Genomic DNA, 22,172 nt, shown 5'->3' with positions numbered 1-22,172 from the left:
TGAAGTGTAACTGGACTAAATTTATATCATGAAATAAGTATATAGAGAATTTTACTAAGTTAAGGGAAAAGGCTGTGAAAAACCTCTTTTTGTGGACTGAAAAAACATTTGGCTCGTGTAGTTCTTCTTTGCCCAACACTAATCCCCTTGCCTCACACCTTTATCACCTACCACAGTAACTTACAATAAAGTACATATTTGTGATCATGAGGCCTATATTGAAAAAAACTTGCAAGGGCTTCTTTTAAGTCAGTATATCACACACACACACACACACTCTCTCTCTCTCTCTCTCTTTCTCTCTCTCTCTCTCTCTCACTCAAATCTTGAGTTTAAGCTAACTTTGATCATCATAGGAATTTCAAAGTGTATTATTAACGAGTTCAGAGCATCAGTTTCAATGGTTTATAAACAACCTAAGTAAAGGTACAACTCTGCAATTTCTGGCTATCCTGTATATGTGTGTGGGTGGATTTTGGAGGCAGCCTCAGGACCTACACACCTGTCTCAGACACCCCATGGCAGCTTTACTAAAAAAGGATTTCTCCAGATTTCTTGGCTAAATTTCTAGGCCAAAAGCTTTGACCAATGCAAAACCTCACTTCCTTTGTGGAATTTTGTCTAACTTGCTAAAATCTAAACATAGTGAAAGCTTTTCCCAAAAGCCTTTATAAGAGGCATTTCTATACAGAAGATTAGTCATAGACCCCATGCAGGCATTTTGCAGATGCCCAGTCCACTTAGGCCAACATATGGTTTACTTTACAAGTTTGTTCCATGACTTCAGAGAAGATAATGAGAAAACAAAATATTAAATAAATGCAATGTCTCCTGTTTGCCAATGAGGCATTGAGAAATGCGCTAATCCATGCAAAGTACATGGAAAAACAGTATACACATGCCAATTGTTATGTTTTGGTAATTCTTAGACAAAGTAACTCTGTTGAGGATGAGAGTGGAGTAAAATGCTTAAGTGAAAAGTGCAGCACATTTGATATTTAAAAGCCAGGAAATATTTTACAAACGTATACTGCATTTAAAATATGGCATGAAAAGAAATTTATATTCATTGCAAGATAAAAGATTTGTATGTCAGTGCTGAGGTTTTAGGTATCTCTGTAAAATTCTGGAGATAGGAGATTACAAGTAGATTTTTTAAAAAATCAGTAATTTTCTTCATCCCACGTAGAAATGTAGATATTCAGTTTAAAGTCAATTCAGGGGGAAAATAATACATTTTGTTCCTGGTTTTGGCTTCCAGGAGCATAAGGTTGCACCAGAATTCATAATTACCACTGTTGTAATTACGTAACTGTTACTAGGAGATAAAAAGGGGTAATTATCAAACCTGAGTTTTGGTAGTACCATTCACAATTTTATGCCTGAAAAATTCTATTCACCTCCCTAAACAACTATTTAGCCAAGCCACCTGTTCAGAGAAAATTAGATTGGAATTTTTTTTTCTTAAACAGTAAAACTTGTCTAATGGAAACAAAACCAAAAGCTTTGTGAAATTACTAATGTGCTTAATTTGTGCTTTATTTTTCCTATGAGAATGAACAGGTAGATATTTGTAAGATGAAGCTACCCTTGGGCTTAATTGATAACCGTGAAGATTTTATAAATCATGTAAAATGAAATAGGTTAAAATTGCAACATAATCTTTCCCAGAGATACTGTGCTCTTCAGCATAGGCAGACTACAGTTAGGATTTTAACCATTCCAAAGATTTTCCCTTTGCTATTGTTTGTTCATGGATCATAAAACCACACGTGGACTTTTTTGTTCCTACAGGTTTTTGCCTGGCTGTTCTTTCCCATATCTTCTGTGCCAGATATGCCATGTTTGCAGCTAAACTTCTGACTCACATGATGGCAGCCAGCTTAGGTACACAGGTAGGAGAGCTCTGGAATTTCTGACTTTCATAAGATTTTCATGTTTCCTCTTCTATGATCCTTGCACTGAATGTATAAGTAAAGTTGGATCTCAATCTAGTTAAAAGAAGCTTGTTTAATTTTGTAGTAGAAAAGGATGGGGTATGAGGGAGGTAAAAGGAGGTGAGAGATGCAGGCCTAAAAAAGTGTATTTTGTGAACTTCTTTCCACAGAGAAGTACCTCAATATCATCACTTATAAGAAAATAGCTTCTGATTATCATGAAGCATATTATTAACTTATATATGCTTAATCTATTACTAATGTGTGTATATACTAAAATTAGCATATTAAAAAAAATTTGTTTGAATAGCATATGCTCTGTTACAGATTCTTTATGTGGAGGGCATTAAAATGATAATATATTTAAAAATACCTGGATAATATATTTTGCTTCATTTAATGCTACAGAATACAGTTTGGTAAAATATTCATTTTTGAAAAATTGTTCAAGTGTCTGTGCAGAAGAAATAGTGTGAGAGTCATTGAGTGATTCGTTAGCATGAAGTTCAAAGCATACTGTTTTAAAGCACAGAGGCTGATCAAAAGAGGAAATTAAATGCCTTTTCTGTCCATGAGATACTCACAGTCTAGAATAAGTAAATGTTCATATAAATAACTGTAATTCAGTGTGATGAGTGCAATGATAGACCACTTGCTAGCTACTCTGTGAATATAAGTGAGGATGTTCATCTTCCTGTGAAGGCCGAGGAAGTCTTCCCAGAGGCGCTGATCTTTGAGCTGTGGGACTCAGATGAGAGGTTCATGCAGTTTGATAAGGGGAGAGACGGACATGGCTGTGTGTAAGCAAACGGGGAAAGATGTGATCACGTCTACCTTAGGTGTGTGATTACAGCTTCAGACGGTCATAATACTGCATATAATATTATTGAGAGAATTTTTAATATTGTTTAATAAAATAAAATGTCCCCTTTTCTGGGTGAATGGGAGCATTTCTGGATTGTAGAAAATGCCGCTTCGTGGTTGGGTGCTGGTTGTATATGTATGTGGTCAATTTACCCAGATTCGTGTGCTGTATACATAAAATTTACACTCTTATTTTTTTTTTAATGTTGATGACCTTTTGTTGAACTCCAAACAGAACTTTTAAAAACCAAGACTAGTGGAGGAGCTGAAATGAAAAATGGAAAATTTTTTGGGACATTGTATTTCTGTTGCCTTTTTTCCTCCCAAGAGTGAAAATGACATGTGTAAATTTCATAACTCTGTTTTTCTGGGAACAATTTAGTGTTAGATTCCGAGCAGAGGATTCCAGGTTGTGTTTTTAAATTACCTATGAACTATAAGAGGTAACAGCTGTTACTGAAGGAGAGCTTAACACTGAATTTGACAAGCTATTTATATTGTCTTGGTAACCCATCTTAGTTGTCTGATCTTGCCTTTGCTTCTTGTATGTAAGATCGTAGAAAACCCGCCTTCCATAATTAGAGTTTACTTGGCTGTATTAACCACCCACTCTGGTGACTTTTTGGCAGCAGAATTTGTACAAGTCTTAATTATAGCACTGTAGAATTACAGACAGCTCTTTAGTGTCCTAGCAGACAAATTTGCTCATGTCTAGGGATGTGAAAGAAAGACTGAGGATTTTTATGCTGGGACATTGTCTTCTGATTCACATTGTACTTCAAGTTAATTTAGGAAAAATGGTTAGTCAAATCCATGTTTTTCAGTTTAATTTTAGAACAGATGAAGCAATGTAGCATGAACAATCCTATAACATATGCGACTTGCAACATGAAATAACTAAAAACCTTTTCCATAGTCTATTTTTGGCAGTAGAATTGGAATATTGTTGTTAAAAGTACTGGTTCCTTAAAATGTCTTGCCTGTGTACTTTGATTTCTAAAATACCCTCTGAATTAAAGAGAATAATTACCTCCCTTAAAACATTTTAGCAAAGGCTTTTTAAAATTCTTAGAGTCTCCAAGAAAGGAAAGGACACTGACTGCAGGAACATGGGCCCACCTTTCCAAATTTTAAAGTCATACATCTCCAGTTATAGCAACTTGCCAACAGGGGTACTGCAGTTCCAGCCTCAGCTCTCTCATTTAGAATCCTCCATCAATGTTCTGTTGACATCCCTGAAGGTACAGTTGCCTCTAGAGCAGTCTTAAGAAATTCAGGTTTGGCCTGCGCTTCTTGGGCTTTGAGAGTGAATCTTCTCTAACTGACCTAGAGTGTTTGCGTTGTGAATAAATAAGTTGGCAAGACTATTTGTTTCAAATCTTTATTACTGACCTAGAACTAAGTTGAATGCTTTTGTGAGGAAAGGAACAATGGAGATATGATTAAGTCTCTGACTTCCTTCTAGAGCAGCATAAGTTCAGCCAGGAGTCTGGCTCTCCTTCTCTACTTCTTGAAATAGGTATATAATGTGTGTGTGTGTGTGTGTGTATTATACATAATATATTATTTATTATATATATATGTCTGTAAGTGGAAGAAGATAGACAAGAATCCAAAGATTAATCTTGCCTTAAAAGTCAGAAGGACGATTCTGCTTTAATCTGAAGCTTGCATCACTCCAGCTTGTTTAGGGATCATTGACTATAATTACCAGGAGATGGCAGTAGAAGATTTTGTTTTGCAAAACAGTTTCAGTCCCTAGCAAAGATGGAGTTCAGGAGAAAACTTGAGAGGCGTTTTCACAGCACTTCTTTGACATGACTGGAGCATATCCTTCTGCAACATAGCAAATGCACGTTTATGGCTTCCTACCATTGTCTTTCTATCCCCTTTGTTCAGAACTGAACTGAATGAATCTAGGGTTCCATAAGAAAGCATGTACATCACTAGCTTGGAATATATCTTTCTATCATTTATCACTTACAGTTAAATTCAGGGGTATAACATTATTCTCGTCTTTATGCTGTGATAAACTTTTAAGAAGTATGTTATTGATAGAAAAATATGTTTATTGAAATGTCCTAGGTAGAAGTTTTGAGATAAGATCTGTATTTTCAGTATTGTTAATTTAAAAAGCATGTATTTTTCTTCAATGCCAAGTTACTGTTTTTCACTTGTCTAAAAGAGAATAATTAAATGGCAAGAAATAGCAAGACCGTTCCAATGCAAGTATGATGTGAAAAAACAGCAAGCAGATTTTCATGGCATTGGGTGATATTTCTGGGAAAAACATCTAATTATGTCTTTGGAATTTTTATCTTAGAATCACATTGCCAACCCATGTGTACCCTGATAAGGCTGGTAAACAACTAGGACAAAGGACAAGTTTGCAGTTCAGTGTTCTCAGTTCTGGGGGTTCTGTCAAGAGAAGCAGTCCTCCAAATCTAGAGAAAGAACAGAAGTCTCCTCATAGAAAACACGATGATAAGATAGAACAGCATTTACTCTGGTTAATAAACTTAACAGAGGGGAAATTTTTTTTCTCTCTGATTTTTCTTTGTATGGCTAAAGCACATTTTCTGAAACTGAAGGGTAAATTTGTGTAGAAAAAAATTGTGTGTAGAAATTAAATATATCAGCCAGTCTATACATTTTCTGAATCCAGATGTCACTGAATATCTGAGAAGTTGAAATACTTAAATTTAATTTTTTGGTTGCCACTGGATGTGTGGGAGATTTAGCTATATCGGCCTTCTCCATAGAACAGAACAACAGACTTGCCTTAAAATTCAGAGGACTGTTCTCTGTAATTTAGCAAAAGTTGGGCTGTCAGTATCCTGTCCAGTTTCCTCATTCTGCAACATGTTGGGATGTCATTTTACTACATAATTTTGTTTTGCAAGCAAGATGCTGCTCAAATATTTCTGCCAATAAATTCTGCTTTAACCTGAAGTTTATGTCATTTTAACTTTGAATATCTATTACCCTTGAGACTCTTTAAAGTCATTGACTGCATATGAATTAAGCCAAAATCGTGTGTAACCTCTCAAATACAGGCTCCGTCTGGCTACTACAAGGCCTGGTGTTTCTCCTTGCAACCTGTACTGTTTCATGGAGGCTACCAGCCCAAGAAAGGGCCATGTGTGTCAAGTCACAAAACATGTATCTATCTAACAAGCATATTTTTATCCATTGAAGCAGAATGAGATAGAAATTTTAAATTTTAACGAAATTGTAAAATAAATCCATTCATGAGAACAGATTCTTCTTTGGTTGGAAGTTTTAGTTAACCACTTGTTAACCTGAGTATCCCTTATTATTTCTACTTGTGTTAAAAAAAAAAGTACTTGAGTTAATGTACAAGGATCAAAATTGGGTCTTCCTTTGAGGACTGGGAACTTGAGAAGCACAAAGAGTCACTATTTAGTAGAACATTTATGATTATGTATTAGTGCAGATGCAAATGCGTTAGGAACATGCTTCCTAAACTGTGATGTAGGCATCGTGTTGAAGAGCACATGCTGAGTGGGTAAGTTTGCGGTGGGTTCCTGCAGCCGCCTGTGAGGGGGGCAAGGTCGGCTGCGTGTGACCCAGGTGCGGCTCTGGTCTTGCTGCCACCCTGCTTCTGCTCAGCTGGAGTCTGCAACCTAGTCAACCAGTTTCTTGCTGTAAGAAAGTATTTGTTTAAGAAATTACACTATCTAAATTTTTTACTTTTATTTAAAGTGCCATTGCCTTTGAAACTACTAACAAATATTTATCTTTCTTCCTTGAAGGAAAGACTCGTGCCACTGCTTCCTTTTCTCTCTCGTTTTTTCCCCCCTCATCTGTGTGACTAAGGAAAGGAAAGGTCCTTAGACAGGCAAACTCATAGTATATGCTAGGCTTTTATTTTGGTCTTTTTCATAGCATTTCACACTTGGCAGAACCTATTAGTGTTGTTTTTGGACATATAAACCAGTGGGAAAAAAGTGGAAGCAGCCCCCAACCAGATACTTCTTTTTCCCTTGAAGAGTATGTGAATGCCTCCATTTGAATGGTTTTAAGTTTGTAAGGCTTTTATTTTTATATTTTATACAAAAAAAAAATCTGAAGTCTGGTTGTACCTTTTCTTCATATAGAGATTAATGAATACATTTAATTTGAATTTTTGAAACTATTTGCTCTTAATTTAGGTGTGTATATTAGTGTGGCCAAAATATTATCACATTCATGTTGATGAGTTTATAGTGAATTTATAGAATTATAGTGAAATTAAAACAAACAAAAAAGAGCAAACCTTGCTTATCCCAAGTGAGGTTCCTCGTTCATCTGTGAGCTCAGTCACTGCTCACCATATGCACAGTTTTGAGATTGTGTAATGGGAGATAGCAAAATATGCACACATGAAGTATATACATAACAACCTAAAACAGTGACCTCATGGTGAAAGCCCAGCATGTACATAGAAGATGATCTCTTTTGTAGTATATAAGCTGTGGATGGGGGTCTCAGCTGGAAAAGGCTCCATGTAGCAAGTGGAATCTGCCTGGTGGTTAGAACGTGGCACATTCTAAGCAAGAAAAATGATAAGAATAAGGGCATGGAGGTTATAGTGAACCTAAGGAGTTCCACCTAGGTCAGGCCTGCCAGCTGCATAGATAAAGAAGCCAACATCAGATCTGAGAACTGGGAGGAGGCAACGATGGAGCTAGTCTAAGAAGACACGTATGAAAGGGAGTATTTTTAAGGGTTAATCTGGCAATTAGAGATAAATGAAAAATGGGTTAAATTAGCCAAGAGGCTGGAATTAGGGAGAAACGTTTAGAGAGGCAAGATGAGCAGCTTTTCTGTCATCTGGTTACAATGGGTTGTGACTTGGACAGTGGTAGTGGTGAATTCAAAGCAGGGAATGAGAGCTAGTGACAACCCCTTGTTTTGCTTTAGGACAGTTTTTCAAATCCACTTCTCTCTTTAAATCAATAAAAAGGCCACATTGTGAATTTTATTTATTAAATATTAATATAATATTGGTAAGATTTATATGAGTTAAGGATTATGAGATAGGTACTAATATTATTCCTATTTTATAAGGAAATTAAGGCACAAACATGTTTTACTTGCCCTAGGTCACACACATGGCGGTGACAGAACCAGTCATTGCATGCAGGCAGCCAGGCCCCAGTCCTCGCTCTTAATCACTTACCTATCCTGCCTCTTGAGTCAGGAATTAGTGAGATTTACTCTATCACCAAAGGACATAGACAAGTTTAAGGTACCTGTGAAACTGGCAGTTTCATTTGACTTAAATAGAAAAGGCTGGAAGGTTTAATAGATGGAGAGGGATACATGCAGCTTTGGACATTGGGTTTAAAGTTTCCACAGCACATTTAAGCTCATGATTCAGATGTTAGCTACATAAACATAGAGGCCTTGACACTGTAAACTAGGTTCTTTGAGGAATGTTGTAGAGAACCTGCGGTTTTAGAATAGACATAGCTGATGTCATTATGGGCTCGCCTTTATGGCACTGAGCTAAGTGATTTCCATGTGCTGCCTTATCTACTCCATATAACCACAGATGAGATGAGCGCTGTTATCCCTGTTTTATAGATGGAAAGAATGGGACTAAGAGAAGTTCAGTTACTTATCTTAACTTTCATGGGTAGGATGTGGTGGATGGAAGAAGGATTCAAACCCAAGTCTGTCTGACTCCAAAACCCATGTGTTTAAAACACTGTTCCATGTGAAATGAGAAGGCTCATTAGGAGCAAATAACAGCGTAGTTTCTTAAGCCAAGGAAGGAAAAAAAGATTTCAAATGGAAGGGAGATTAGTCGTCAAGTACGGCTAGAGAAAGGCCCTGAGACCTTGGAGAGAGAAGATGAAAATTAAGCATAAAAGGTTAGGGAGTGAGTGGAGAGGGAAGGAAACAAAGGGGCTGCTTGAGCCCATACCCTCCATACCTGTGAGCAGTCCGGCTGTGAGAGAAGGGGGCAAGTGGGGCCCAGGAAGAGGGGATGGCCCTGTGGCTTCTGGTCCTAGAGAGCTTGCTGAAGGGAAGTAGGGGCAGGCCGGAGGCGCAGGTCTCTGCTCCTACCCTACCTTTCAACGTTGGTTTTTTACTTTTCTTGAAAGAGAACTTCCTGTAGAAATTCAATGAAAGGGTAGCAGGAATTAGTAAATTTCTCTGTGGTCCTTGTTTTTATTTATATTTTTTGATAGCTTTGACATTTTTATGCCTCAAGCAAATGACAGCCTGCCTAGCATGCCTGACCTAGTTGTGTTATGTCCAGAAGATTAGAGCTCTGTTTTGAGCATTTTTGCCCCCATGTCTTGAATCCAAATTTCTTTGTTGATCTTAACATTTTTCTTCTTATTATTTTTATTGAATTCTTCATGAACTTGCAATTGATCATGACCTAGAGTTGTAACTCCTGATTATCAAATAATTTTATAATCCTATCTACAACTGAAAATATTAATATCACAGTATTCACAAGTATGTGAGGGATTAAGACAACATTGCTATTCAAAATGGAGTGAAGCTTGAATATTGATCCAAGTATTGAATTTCAGGAGAAATTCCATTATTTTTGTGTTCTTCTTGAGTATAGACTTCATATTAATCCATTTTTCAGTCTTTAAATATTTTAGTAATGAGTATTATAATATTTTTAAGGTTTAACATATTAAAGCTCCTTTTCTTCAGCAAGCTTTCAAAATTCCACTAAACTGTAGATTGTTCTCACTAAATTGAAAATAAGTGGATGTTGAAGATACAAAAATAGTATCATGGTCACACTACTGGGAAATTTAGACTTTCCCAAGTGCTGAAGTAGCAAAGCAACAGAAAGAGTGAGTAATATGCTGAATAAGGCCCCAGTGCCATTATCATGTTTGCTGCGGAGCTTTTGTTACTAGGAAAATTTGTGAGGCAAATCCAGAGTTTGCCAGAAAACACTGCTTTGGAATCTTCTGTTACAGTCTCAGAAACATAAACTACCCTTGACTTCTAAAAGGCTTCCTTTGATGTCCCTAACTAGGGAGAACCAGTATCTGAGAAAAACTGTTCTTATGAAGATTTAATGATGGTTCTAAAGAACTTTGACGAACAAATGTGGAGTGTAGGGGGAAGAGTCCCGGTTTTGGAATAAAAGACAAATGGGGTAATGTCCCTGGGCTGTGCTGGAGAAACCAGTGGAAAACTAACAAGACTGTCTGCCTTGCAGAATTGGTAGGAGAGTGAAAGACCACGTTCCCCATACAGTCTGGGGAGCCAGGGGACAAAGAACAAGGGCAGAGAATAATACTGCTGCCCACAGCCTTGCAGAGGCCCACTGGGGTCTGCGGAGTCAGGCAGTCCCTAGCACCTCCTGGAAAACCACACTTGGCTCTCTGATCCTGAGGTTTTCCTAAAGCAACTGCAGGGGAGGTGGCAGTTCTTTCAGCACCACCCTTTTCAGACAATCAACTCTATCACGGCTGTTACCACACCTCTATTACTAGATAGTGTCCTAGAAATTCTTCTCTTTCTCGTCAGTGTTATCTGTAGATACTATAGTCATTTGGCTTTGTTTATATTTTTCAAATGAGAATGCCCCCTCCCCCAACCTCGAGGGTTTTATAAGTGTTTGTGCCTTTATTGCTTGTGTTGAATGATTACAACTTTAACAGCTGCACACACATATATATGCCCATTTTTAAAAAGCTGTGTGTGTGTGTGTATGTGAGGATAGGGTGTGAACTCGTGCATGTATATATGTATACATTTGAAATTTGAAGTAAGTGTAACTTTTAAAACACAGAAACAGAAACACTATTTAATGAAACTCCTGAGGAAAACCATAAGCTATTGATAAGCATCATTCCATTAATCCCTGCAACACTTTATGAGATAATCATTATTATCTCTGTATTGCATATGAGAAATTTGAGACTCCCCAAGAAGTTAGTTACATTGTTTGCCCCAGATCCCATATCAAGTAGGTCTGTCAACTCCAAAGTCCTCACCTCCCTCTCTGCCCCTTTGGGAAGGACCCTTCAGAACCCCTCAGGGGCGCCTTTCATCCACTGCCATGGAACATAACAGCATGGGCTCTTGCAGACAGTTTTTTTTTAAACAGCTTTGTTGAGAGAATTCATGTACCATACATTTCACCCATTTAAGGCATCAAATTCAGTGGCTTTTAATACATACAGAATTGTGTACCCATCCCCACAATCATTTTTTTTTTCAGCTTTATTGAGGTATGGTTAACATTTAGTTGTGCAATAATTATGTTAGTAGGCTTCTCTTCAATCTCCTTTTTACCTCTCTGATGTCTTGCTTCCTTTTATGAATCTTTTCATGATGGGGCCTTACAAAGTTGGTTTTCAAATTTACAAATATATATATGTAAATAAATGCATGTAAGTGCCAGGAAGTTGTGTCTTCCAACTTTAGCTCCTTTCTTTACTGAGTCTCTTATATTTAGTTGCCTATCTGCCAAATTGACCCTAAAGTTCCTGAGCAGAGACTGTTTTTCTTAATATCATATACTATGCCAAAAGGTAACTAAGAGGGTCTAAATGACAACAGTTACAACATTAGAGCAGCCTCGCCGTTAGGCCTGTTTGTTAGTCATGTGCCATCTAGAACCGCCTTTGTAGCCAAGCCCCATTTGGATCCTGTCTCCCAGGAACATATACTCTGTGTTCTGCCAGGGATGGGGAGGAACTTGATTTCAGGCACTATGTTTTGGTTATAAGGGTGAATGTTATTGCCAAATTTAAACATTCATATGTCACATATCAACAACCAAGTACATTTCATGGCCAAAAATCATCTGCAGAAGTTGGCATGTTCAGTTGACTTTATGGAGTTTGGTGTGGAAGCTGAAGAATGCCACAGCAGCCCCAGACCTCACCTCTGAGCCCCACCTCAACCCAGTTTATGTCCTTGCCCCTTCTGGGATACAGAAATTAAACTTAAATGAAAGTCAGCCTCTAATTGATATATTCAATTTTTGCATATTTTAAAACTATTTTAGTATGGATATTCTTTTTAAAAAATATGCAAGGAGTTAATTGTATTTGGTAATTGAATGCATTTTATCTCACTGCTTCCGGAGTGTATTCCCACCGTGCCCCTTCTCTCTGTCTTGATCAAGCCTGTCTAAGCCATCTCTCTTCTCCAGTAGCCTCCAGACTATTCCCTGTGGTTTTATAATCTGTTCTCTTCTCAGCAGCTAGAGTAGTTGTTTGAAGACTGTCAACTCAAGTCACTCTCCCAACTAAAATCCTTCAGTGAATTCCTGTTGTACATAATGAAGGAACTTCTGACCTCCATCCAACAGACCCTTGAGAGTCATCCCTGCCTACTCTGAAAGCACCTCCTACCATCTCCAGCCCTTCCCCCAGCACCAACCACAATGGACACTTTTCAGTTCCTTAAGCATTCCACCTCCTTCTTGTCCTGGTTCTGGGTTTCAGTTCATTCCCAAGCCTGGGAAGTTCTGCCCCAGTGTTTTGCTCTAATATTCATGTGTTCATTCATCCATCTTTCATTCACACTCAGAACCGCCTCCCTGAGAAGGGCCCCTGCCCCCTAATATCACATCATTGTTATGTTTATTTCATTTTGTATATCAGTATCTGAACTCTCTTATTCATTATTGTATTCTGTCCTCTTCCTCACTCCTTACTTCTCACCTCCTAGAACGAAAACGCCATCAGATTGGGAATTGCCTATCTTGTTAATTGTTGTGTTATTCTAGCATCCATAAAGAGCTTTTTGGCACATACTAAAGTTCCAATAAAAACTGGTTAAAATAATGAGAAAAACAATGAGGTGAAAGGGAATTGTAGGCTTGCTTCTAAAAAACATTCTTCAGCAATTTTAAACTAACCTCTCATGAAAATAAGCTCCTTCTATGTTCTCAATTCCTTAAAGAAGAATCAGAATTTACAAAAAAAGGTTATTTATATTCTTAGAAAGTTGTAATGTTGTAGTGGTCTACAACTTTTAAGAAAATTGCATTACAAATCTTGATTTATAATTTAAATGTGTTCAATTCAGAGTTAGTTTTTACAGAGAAATAATTATAAAAAGAAGGTAAGATCCCAGGCCAACCACCAGAGCCTGTTTAATTCTTAATCTGGCTAATATTGATCCTACTTGTGCTTTGTAATTTTTCTTCATGTTCAAATACATTCTGATTTCTGATCGGAAACTCCCAGGAACACCCTCGCCTCTCCACAGCCTGTTACATGGCTCTCCTTCCTTCAGAAACCCATAGGAGCAGATGACAAGGGGGTCAGCACAGTGGAGATGTGCAATTAGAAGTCTAATTCCAAAGGCCAGCTTTGGAAACCAGTTTCCTGATTCGGGTAGTTGCTTCTGCAAGGGAGTTGCATAGGAAATGTGAAGGTCTCTGAATCTTGTGAACATAGTATGTGCATAGAGATTTAGCTCTCAGAGCAGCTTTATTAACTTGTTACTGAGAAACGAGGTTCAGGATGAGAGAACAACTATGGGAGTGCAGAAAAAAGTCTTCTGAACTAAGATGTTTCTGTGTTCCAAAGGAATACAATTTTGTGTTGAGATTGCATGTAGACACTCAAGATAGATAATAACTAACTGTAATTGCTAATTCTATTAACAGTTAACTAGTAAATGTCTCTAGTGCCAAAGTAATGTGTGCCATTAAAATAAGGGTATAAGTAACAAGGTTGTCACATCGATAGAATTGGAATTAGGGCTGAGATGAAATATCGCAACATACTATGATACATCTAGACATAATGAACAATCATGCCATGTTTAGGTCACATTTATAGTTATGATGAAACCATTGTTAGTTTGTGAGTTTATTGTATCTGCTACCACAGCCCAAAAGCCTTTTAACCTATGAGTAGCTGAAAGCATTCATTATAATACCTGGTGTTTTGAAAACATGCGAGTTAATGAGGTACAACAATCGCAAAACCCTATTCTCTCCCAAAAATATATTTCAAAAATGAAAGTCTTTGCATTTAAGGAGTATGGTTTTGTACTTTGGAAATTAGATAGAAAGTACAAGTGTTGGATAGTTTTCTTTGCTTCTTTGAATCTGCCTAGAGGAGTGTTCAATAAATACTTGTTCTAGAAGGGTAATAAAAGCATTTTAAATTATGTAAATAGAGGTATGTAGGTATTAACTTACACAGGTTCTTCACTCTATGGAGGTGCAAAGGCTGAGGAGTCTAAGAGGTTAACCCCAGGAATCGGAGTGGCTGGATTGCCAGTTTTAAATCTGGTCATGGTCATTGTTACTGTTAACTCATTAGGTTCATATAAGACCCCGTAAAAAAAATGGCCTGTTGTATAAACAGTCCACACTTGAGCAACCTTCAACTCTAAGGATTATGAATTGTGCTTTTGAAAATGCCTGTCAGGGTTAATTATTGAAGACTGTGTGAATACAGAAAAGTCAGATGAGGGCAAGCATGCATATCTCCCCACTCCCATTTACATTTTAGAGCAGCAGAAAAATCTGAAGAGGACTTTTTCTGACATATTTGTGGAAGTCCAATTTAAATTTATCTCCTCATATACAACAGCCATTCACTGTTCCCATTCTGCAAATATTTATTGTCATATGTAATATATCAAGCTTTTTGCTAGGAATCACACACATGAAGATAAATAAGACATAGCTTAGATCCTCAAGCAATTTATAGTGTACTAGGAAAGGGATAAACATGTAAATAAATGAATGTAATGGAGTGTTAGATAGGCATTTTATAGCAGTCAGTATAAGCATACAGTGAGAACAAGAAAATGGAAAAAAAGGTTAATTCTACCCAAGATAAGGGGTGGGGTCAGGAAAATCTTTATAGAGATGAGAATGCTTCACCAGGTATAATCTACATATAATTAAAATACAGACATTAGTAAAGGTACAGGAATGGGCTGTGTCTGGCAGGATCAGCGGTGCAAAAAGGACTGCTCTGCACTGGATTATATTCTGTTTATTCTGCAAGACTTCCGGGTTGGTTCAGCTGGTTAAGGGTTGATGATGAGGAAAGGAAAATTACTTCTACACACCTGGGCGAAATGGAGAGTAGTCTCCAGGCCGAAGCAAAACTGATGTTTGGTGAAATAACAGGAAATGATAATTTCTTACAGGTTTTTATGGGGTAAGAATTGGGTGCCACAGATAGATTTTCATGTTTCATCATCATTTTTCTTATAAATATGTTAAATATTCTAATCTGGAAAGGCCAAGTTATCCAGTTGTATACTATCGCATAAAATATCAGAAGTCTCTGTTGTGTAACATGTCAGTAGGGTTTCAAAAAACTTTTTTTTTGTTCTTGATCATGGAGTAATAACTCTTAGAAATTGAAGCATTTATTATGCATTGAGATGAAAACCTATTTCATATTTGAAAGAATAATTTCTCAAAACAGCTACAGTGAACTTTTTGTTACTAGTTCAAGTGAAGAAAAAGTGAATCAGGTACAAAGTGTATTTTTCAGTGTAACTTCAAATACAGTTTACTGTATTCTTTTGTTAAAGACCCATAAAGGCATAAATCAGTATAGCTTTATATATTTCAGTATTTAAATCTACATAAAAATATTAATACAATGCTATACTTCTTAGGCTCTTTATGTAAACCCTAGGGACAAAAATTCAGGAAAAGAAACACAATGAAATTGTGATAATTCCAACTGTGTAACTGTAGGAAATATATCCTGTGTGTATTTTCTGTTGTATTACCCTTTGTGATTTTACCATGGAATTCATATTCTTGAGGTAAAGACAGAATTTAGAGCATAGGAAATACAGTGAAAAGATCACAGGAAAATATTTGTGTTTAAAATTCAGAATGTGTAATTCTTCTCAAAGTTATTAATAGGCTGGAGAACAACAATATAAGCAATTCTCCTAAATAGAAACAAGTCTCAGAGAACAGACTTCCGTCAGGGTGGCTGCCTTTTGGAAGAGGGGAAGCTGAATTCAAACAGTTTTGTGAGAAACCAGAAAAAAGGAAGCAATTCAGCTTCACAATTGGTCACTGATACTTGATTTACTCTCTTTGGAGTTTACAAGTGGCTGCCAAGTTGCGTATAATGCACACCGCGTAATCCTCAGAGGCCTCTTTCCCCACCGATGTCTGCGTCAGTGGTGGCCATGAGAGAGTAAGCGACTTGAGAAAGAAACTGTTTACCACTTTGGTTTAGCATGGAATTAGAAGGCTAAAGTAAGTGGTTGAGAACACTGTTGGAATGCTGTTTTTATAAATTTAAAAAAATAGTGATCCCCTAGCAGCTAGTCCTAATTGTTAATTGAGATCTCATTCTGAAGGGCACCTTCATACGACTCTTCAGCAGTAATTATGAAAAGTCAAATATATACGTTTAATAAAAACCTCTTATGTTCACAGTCATTTATAAATTCTATGTAAGATTAAACATATAATTATAATGACTAACAGATCCCAAGGTAGTCACAGTCATGTCCTCAGGAAGATTATGATGTAAGGAGTGCTGGTGCTATTTATATAGATGTGAAACAAGAAAAAACAAGGGATGTAAGAAATCAGCTACGTGGCTGTGATGTAGTTGTCACACATTCTTTGTTGTACATACATGCTTTTCCCCATTTGCAGATGATAATTTAGTTGAGTGGAAGGATTCTTAACTGCATTTGTCAGGTCTCCTTCTGCAGACAGACTGGAAGAAATAGGATAAGAAACCATTGAGCAGCTCTATGTGAGTAATTCTTTCCCCTGAATGAACCTACTTCAGCTTTCAAGTGGAGAATGGCTTGGGGAAGGCATTGTAGAAATGAGGTCACAGACTCAAACATGGTTGAAATAAGGCTTTTGTTTTTGCACTCCCAGTGTGCAAGCGGGAGCAAGGGAAGGGAGCATCCACCAGAAAAAGAACCCCAACCTCACTTTCATGACTCTCTACAGTGGAACCCAAGATTCCCATCTCCTACCATTTCTGAAAATTGTTCAGAGGTCCATGGGAAAGATAGACCCTTACAGTTACAAGTAAACCCACTTAGCAGATACATTTGAAAAATGATCCTTGGGTACGTTTTGAAAACAAGAGAAGTATCAGTAAACAGAGATACAAATTTGAAAAGGAAAGAACAAAGAATTGTCATTCAGAAGAACAAATAAGTTACGACATTATGAAAGTAAAGCAGTCAAGATATTTTGTCCAAGTTTTTAAATTCTTTTTTTAATTTTAAAATGTGTGAGATATATATATATATATATATATATATATATATATATATATATATATATATATATATATATAAAAGGAAGAATGGCCTTTTCCCACTTCCTCCCAAGGTCTGATGTTGTTTCTTGATATTTAATTTTTTTAAAAATTGTGCTGCTTTGATTTGTTTGATTCTGTATCTTCATTTTCCTAAATGGTCAGTCACATTTATTTAAAGTGTTATTTCAGTTAAAATATATTCTTGCATGAAGTCATTTTCAATTTTTAAAAAATTGTTTTTATATAATTCTTAGAGAGGTAGTGGTATTATTAATAATACTCTTTCTGAGCTCCTGTTACAGTGTGGAGGCTTTTAAGTATATGCTGCTTCATTTCATTCTCACAGTAGTGCTCTCAGTAGGCATTATCAATCTTTGCCTTATAGCCAGGTAAACTAAGTCTCACAGATATAGTTAAATCTGCCCTAGAAGCCCTAACTACAAAGCAGAACTAAAATTTGAACCCATGTGCATCTAAATCCACTAAACTACCCACAGCTGTGTGCATGCATATGTATGTCCCATGTGCATGAATGTGTCAGACACAGCAGCTACCTTCACATTTTCCTGAAACCTACTGAGTGCTTTAGCCAAACAGATGAAATTTAAACAGAGTTGAAGTGTACCTTTCGGTGGGGAGAAAGCATTTTGATCTAAGAAAACAGCATCAGTGACATGTTGGGTTTAGGAAAGTACAGAATGTGTTTTCAAAACCCCAGAGTAGGACATTGTGACTGACATGCGTGAGGGGAGAAAGCTTGGCAAGGCAGATTCAGATGAGCTGTGGGAAACCTTGAAAGCTCAATTTAGATGTTAAGGCTCTACTTTCCAGAAGGTTTCTGTCAAAGAAGTGACATGATCAGGTCTGTCTGGAGCCACTCTTACCTCAGCTTGTCCAAACACCAAGAGATTATTGCTTTACACAGTTTGTTAGCTGGTTACAACAGTCACCATACCAATATGTCACTTTTCTGGAGAATGTTGTCAGTATGTTACACTATAATAGTAATCTCAAATTTCCCATTCCTTAGTAGTCTCTTATCCTTATCAGTAAGCTTGTGCTGAAAAGTGGGTAGATGTTAGCAATGACCTTTGCTGATCAATGACTGCTCTAAGACCCTGTGGTTGTATGGCATACTTAGAGTTCTGACATCCACTGCTTTCAATCTTTGGGGCAATAGTCAGCTCAGTGATGCATCCTTCTCTTCATGGCTGGATGAATTTTGGGCTGCGTTTTAACAGAATCAGACCTTTGAGAGTAAATACCAATGTGAAGAACCTTGTTGTGCATCTTATCCTTAGTTGATAATTGATGGAATATTTTGTATTTCTTGGATCCTGTCTTAGTACATTGCCAAGAAACTGCTGGATTCCACCTGTGCAATTTTGAAAAGAAATTAAATGATGCATTCCAGGAAGGGTTCACATTTACTCATTATTTCTGGCTTAATCAAGTTAAGGAGAAAGAATTAAAAAACAGCTAAGACCAAAGCACTTGTAACCAGTGTTGCCGGAAATTATGACCCTGTTACTTCGACATTTTTTGTGTGTGTGGCAAAGAGGTCTGATTATTGGGCTGTTAATAATATAATTTAACTACTCATTAAATGTGCTACAATTAATAGACTTGTCTGATCACAAACCTTCATTAAAAGTCTTAGAAAGGTCTTTTTTTTATTAAATCTTGTATTTTTCCATAAAATTCATCTCCTTGGATAACTCCAGAAAGGTGGACTTTGGCCAGTGGGTCACAGTAAAGGATGAAGTTTTGGTACTGTGTGTGAGAGAAGTTCAAAATTTGTAATATTTCTCAGCAGCTCCTGCAGTATTAATGCAGATTGTGAAAAACAAATCTGAAAAATTAGAAATCAGAAAGAAGAGACACCAGTCATAAAATATGGGGGCAATTTTATCTTTAACTTTTGACTACAAGCTAACTTTTCCTAAGGCTTAATCCAATGGAAGACCATCTTAAAATGCATGTATGGGAGAAAATTGCAGATTTTCTTATAGGTGTGAGAGCAACTACCTTTTCCATTAGTATGTTTGCCTCCAAATGGAAAGTTTTTTCTAGATTTTAAAATAGATTTTTTTTGGTTAAGTATAATTATATTAAAAGACAGACTTTTTCTCCTTCTTTAAAGCAGTTTTACAAGGCTCTGGAGTGCTTCTTTTGGTGTCTTTCTAATGCATTTTGGAAGGGAGAACAGAAATACCACTATTGAGTACTCTTGAGAACCAGGTATTTTACCTTGTGTAAGTCCCCATTTTACAGTTGGAGAGACAAACTTACCCCCAGTCTCTTGGGTTACAACTGATGAAGTTGTAAATATAACTTACATCTGGCTCATTGCAAAGCCTGTTTTTTCCACGACACATAGATCTATGTATATCTTGCACAATGGACTTCGAAAAGTTCCTCTTTGTGATATTTCCTATTTAAAATTGTCAAGAAAGCTATTGTTCTGGCTGGGGAGGCTCCACCTGTGCCCAGACAGGCCTTTGGATGCACTCATTACCTGCCTGCTTGGACATGATGCATTGCTCACTGTGTTTGCATTTCACATCCAGAAAATGAATGTCTTTTCTTTTTCTAAGGAAACACCGGTATATGGATCAAGTTAATGGAAGATGAGAGACAGCCTCCCAAAGTACACAGATGTTTTTAATACATAAATGCATAATTAGTGAACATATAACAATTAAATGATTTTTAACATGAATCAAATTGTGATTTAAAAATTTCAGAAATGACTACCAGGCCCTTCAGATCATGTTGAATTAAAAATATTCACTTTAAAAAATGGCTGTGACCTTATTACATATTTTTCTGTTAGTAACTAGAGATCTATGAATTAAGATGGATGTTTTTGGTAGTAATGCCTTCAAAAAGGCAGTTTAGTAGGAAAAAAGTTCCATCTCTGTTTTGAAAGTTTAGGCTTGGAACATAATCTTAGTGGGTGTGTCCCTAAAACTGTTTTAGCCTCTGTTAGCTCTGCATTGATTTGTTTGTCCAAGATATGACTGTGAAGAACCATGTTTGCTTTCTATTTTCAGATGAACCTTCGCAGATATTTAGTAATAGAATGCTAAAAATTACATATTTATCTTTTGGAACAAGAAAGAAGGCCATATCTTGCTTCTGTTTTCTAGAATAGGCCTTGAAGAGGATTCTGTGCTTGAGAGGCAGCAAATACACATTGATGGTTGATGTTTTTCCCCTCAGTTTCCTATTATTTCAGCAAGTGTACAATCCAGCATTAAAGTATGCAGAAAATGCTAGTATACTTCGAAGATTTTCATTTTGAATTACGGTCTCTTTATGAATTGGTCATTCTTGTACATAATTCCCTTTCACAGCTGCTGGGTTTAACTGGGAGCAGTACTGGTACAATGCTAGCTTGCTCCGTTTGGCCCCCTCAGATCTATTTGCACTTGCAGAATATCCCTAACTGCCACTTTTCTGTTTTTTACTTTGGGACTTCACCGTCTCACACCCTCATTTCCTGACTCCCCACCTCAAGTCTGTCATTGTTATCCTGCGTTTGGTGACAGCTCCATGTGTCCTTATGCATTTCATTCTTCTATTCTTGGAGCTGTGACGTGGGGAGTTGAGTTGTAGTAACTAGAACTCCACATTCCTGAGTGGAAAGAGTAACAGGCTTCTGCAGGTGTTGATTTGGGGCTGGGGGGTCCTAATGAGCAGAAAGGTTGTGGCATGATAGATGAGTCCCCTTCCTCTCCCTTATTAAATGCCTTATCCTTAGCATTTCTTCTGCCTCTTTGCTCCCCTTTGAGTCCCCCTTTTCTGTCTCTTGTCAATTTAGGAGTCAGTCTCATAGAATAAAAGTACTTTCCATGCACTTCAACCTTATTGGCATTAACCAAGTTGTTTTTGTAAAAGTTTTATGGCCCTAAACTAGGATTTCTCAACCACAGCATTGTTGACATTTTGGGTCAGAAAATTTATTGCAAGGGACTGTCCTATCCTGTGCATTATAACGATGTTTAGCACCATCTCTGGCCCCTACTTACTAAGTGCTCCCCAATTGTGACATCTGAAGTTGTCTTCAAGTGTTACCAAGTACTTGCTGTATCAAATACATCAAATAAAAATCTCCTTCATTTGAGAGCCGCCAACTGTAGACAACCAATCTATTCCTTTTGTCATTTTTTCTCTACATGCTTATGAAATTATCCTGTTGTTTTTAAGTTACGGAAGTTACCTCACTTGACTTCAGATAATGGTTTCAACACTACTGAGCAACTAAATTGCCTCTGATCCCTTTGCTTCATATAATATTCTCTAGGACCTGCTAGGACATTTTCACAGCGTTGTTTTGTGTGAGACACAGAAAAGATATCAGTGATGTATAGCAGGTGCCAACGACCTTGATTGCTTATCACTCTCGCTGCTGTTTGGAGAGTATCTTGGTGACGATTCTGCCTTCCTCCTAATGTGCCTGGCAGTTTTTCAGACCAAGCTACCAATTTCAACTTTTTGTAATAACTGGATCCCACATTGTCATTGTTTTGTTCCCGCAGCTCCAAAGCACTAAGCAGTAATCATCTTGATTTAGGCTGAACAGTTGTCCCCAGGATTGTTGTGGTATTAGGTCTGAAAAGTTCTGCATCCCAGTAAACCTTTCAGTCCTGGAAAGTTGAAGCCCAGGATGGTGGTAAACCCTACTTGATACTATGTTTTATTTCCTTGGCAATCAGAGCAACTCTACTTTCTGTTCTACAATGGCATGGGGAACTTAGTGCCAGGACACTGAGGTCCTGGGAGATCAAGTTGGACCACAATTGTGGTATGTGTGGTCTCACAGTGTTTGCTGTGGACTTCCTGACCCCATGTTGTTTTATATCTGGTTTCTATGCACATTATGTTGATTGCCTTGTACCTGATGGTTTTTGATTTGCAGCCCTTCATTTAAGGGCTGCTTCCAGCTTTATTATTTAATAAAGAAAATAATTGGCTTTATGTGGATTTTTCACAAGGCAGACTGATAGATCTATTTCCTGTTTAAGATTTCTTTTATCTATACCATAACATGAAATCAGCTTTCTGAAGCAGTTTATAATCTCTTGGAAGTCTTTTTTAATGGTTGTATACTCTCAGGTAA

At 37.2% G+C, this 22,172-nt stretch overlaps 1 protein-coding gene across 1 annotated transcript in view; it reads left to right on the top strand.

The window, feature by feature from the left end:
* ADGRV1 (adhesion G protein-coupled receptor V1) overlaps positions 1 to 22,172 on the top strand; it is a 577,341-nt gene that overhangs the window by 279,074 nt on the left and 276,095 nt on the right. Inside the window, exon 83 of the mRNA XM_037012118.2 lies at positions 1,795 to 1,895. Coding sequence (XP_036868013.2) covers positions 1,795 to 1,895 — 101 coding nt within the window. The remainder of the gene's footprint in view (positions 1 to 1,794; positions 1,896 to 22,172) is intronic.

The sequence above is a fragment of the Manis javanica genome, chromosome 1 (genome assembly GCF_040802235.1).
Source record: "Manis javanica isolate MJ-LG chromosome 1, MJ_LKY, whole genome shotgun sequence".
NCBI classification, from domain to species: Eukaryota; Metazoa; Chordata; class Mammalia; order Pholidota; family Manidae; genus Manis; species Manis javanica.
Note: the sequence above shows the minus strand (reverse complement) of the source record. Positions and strands in the feature narration are given on the sequence as shown.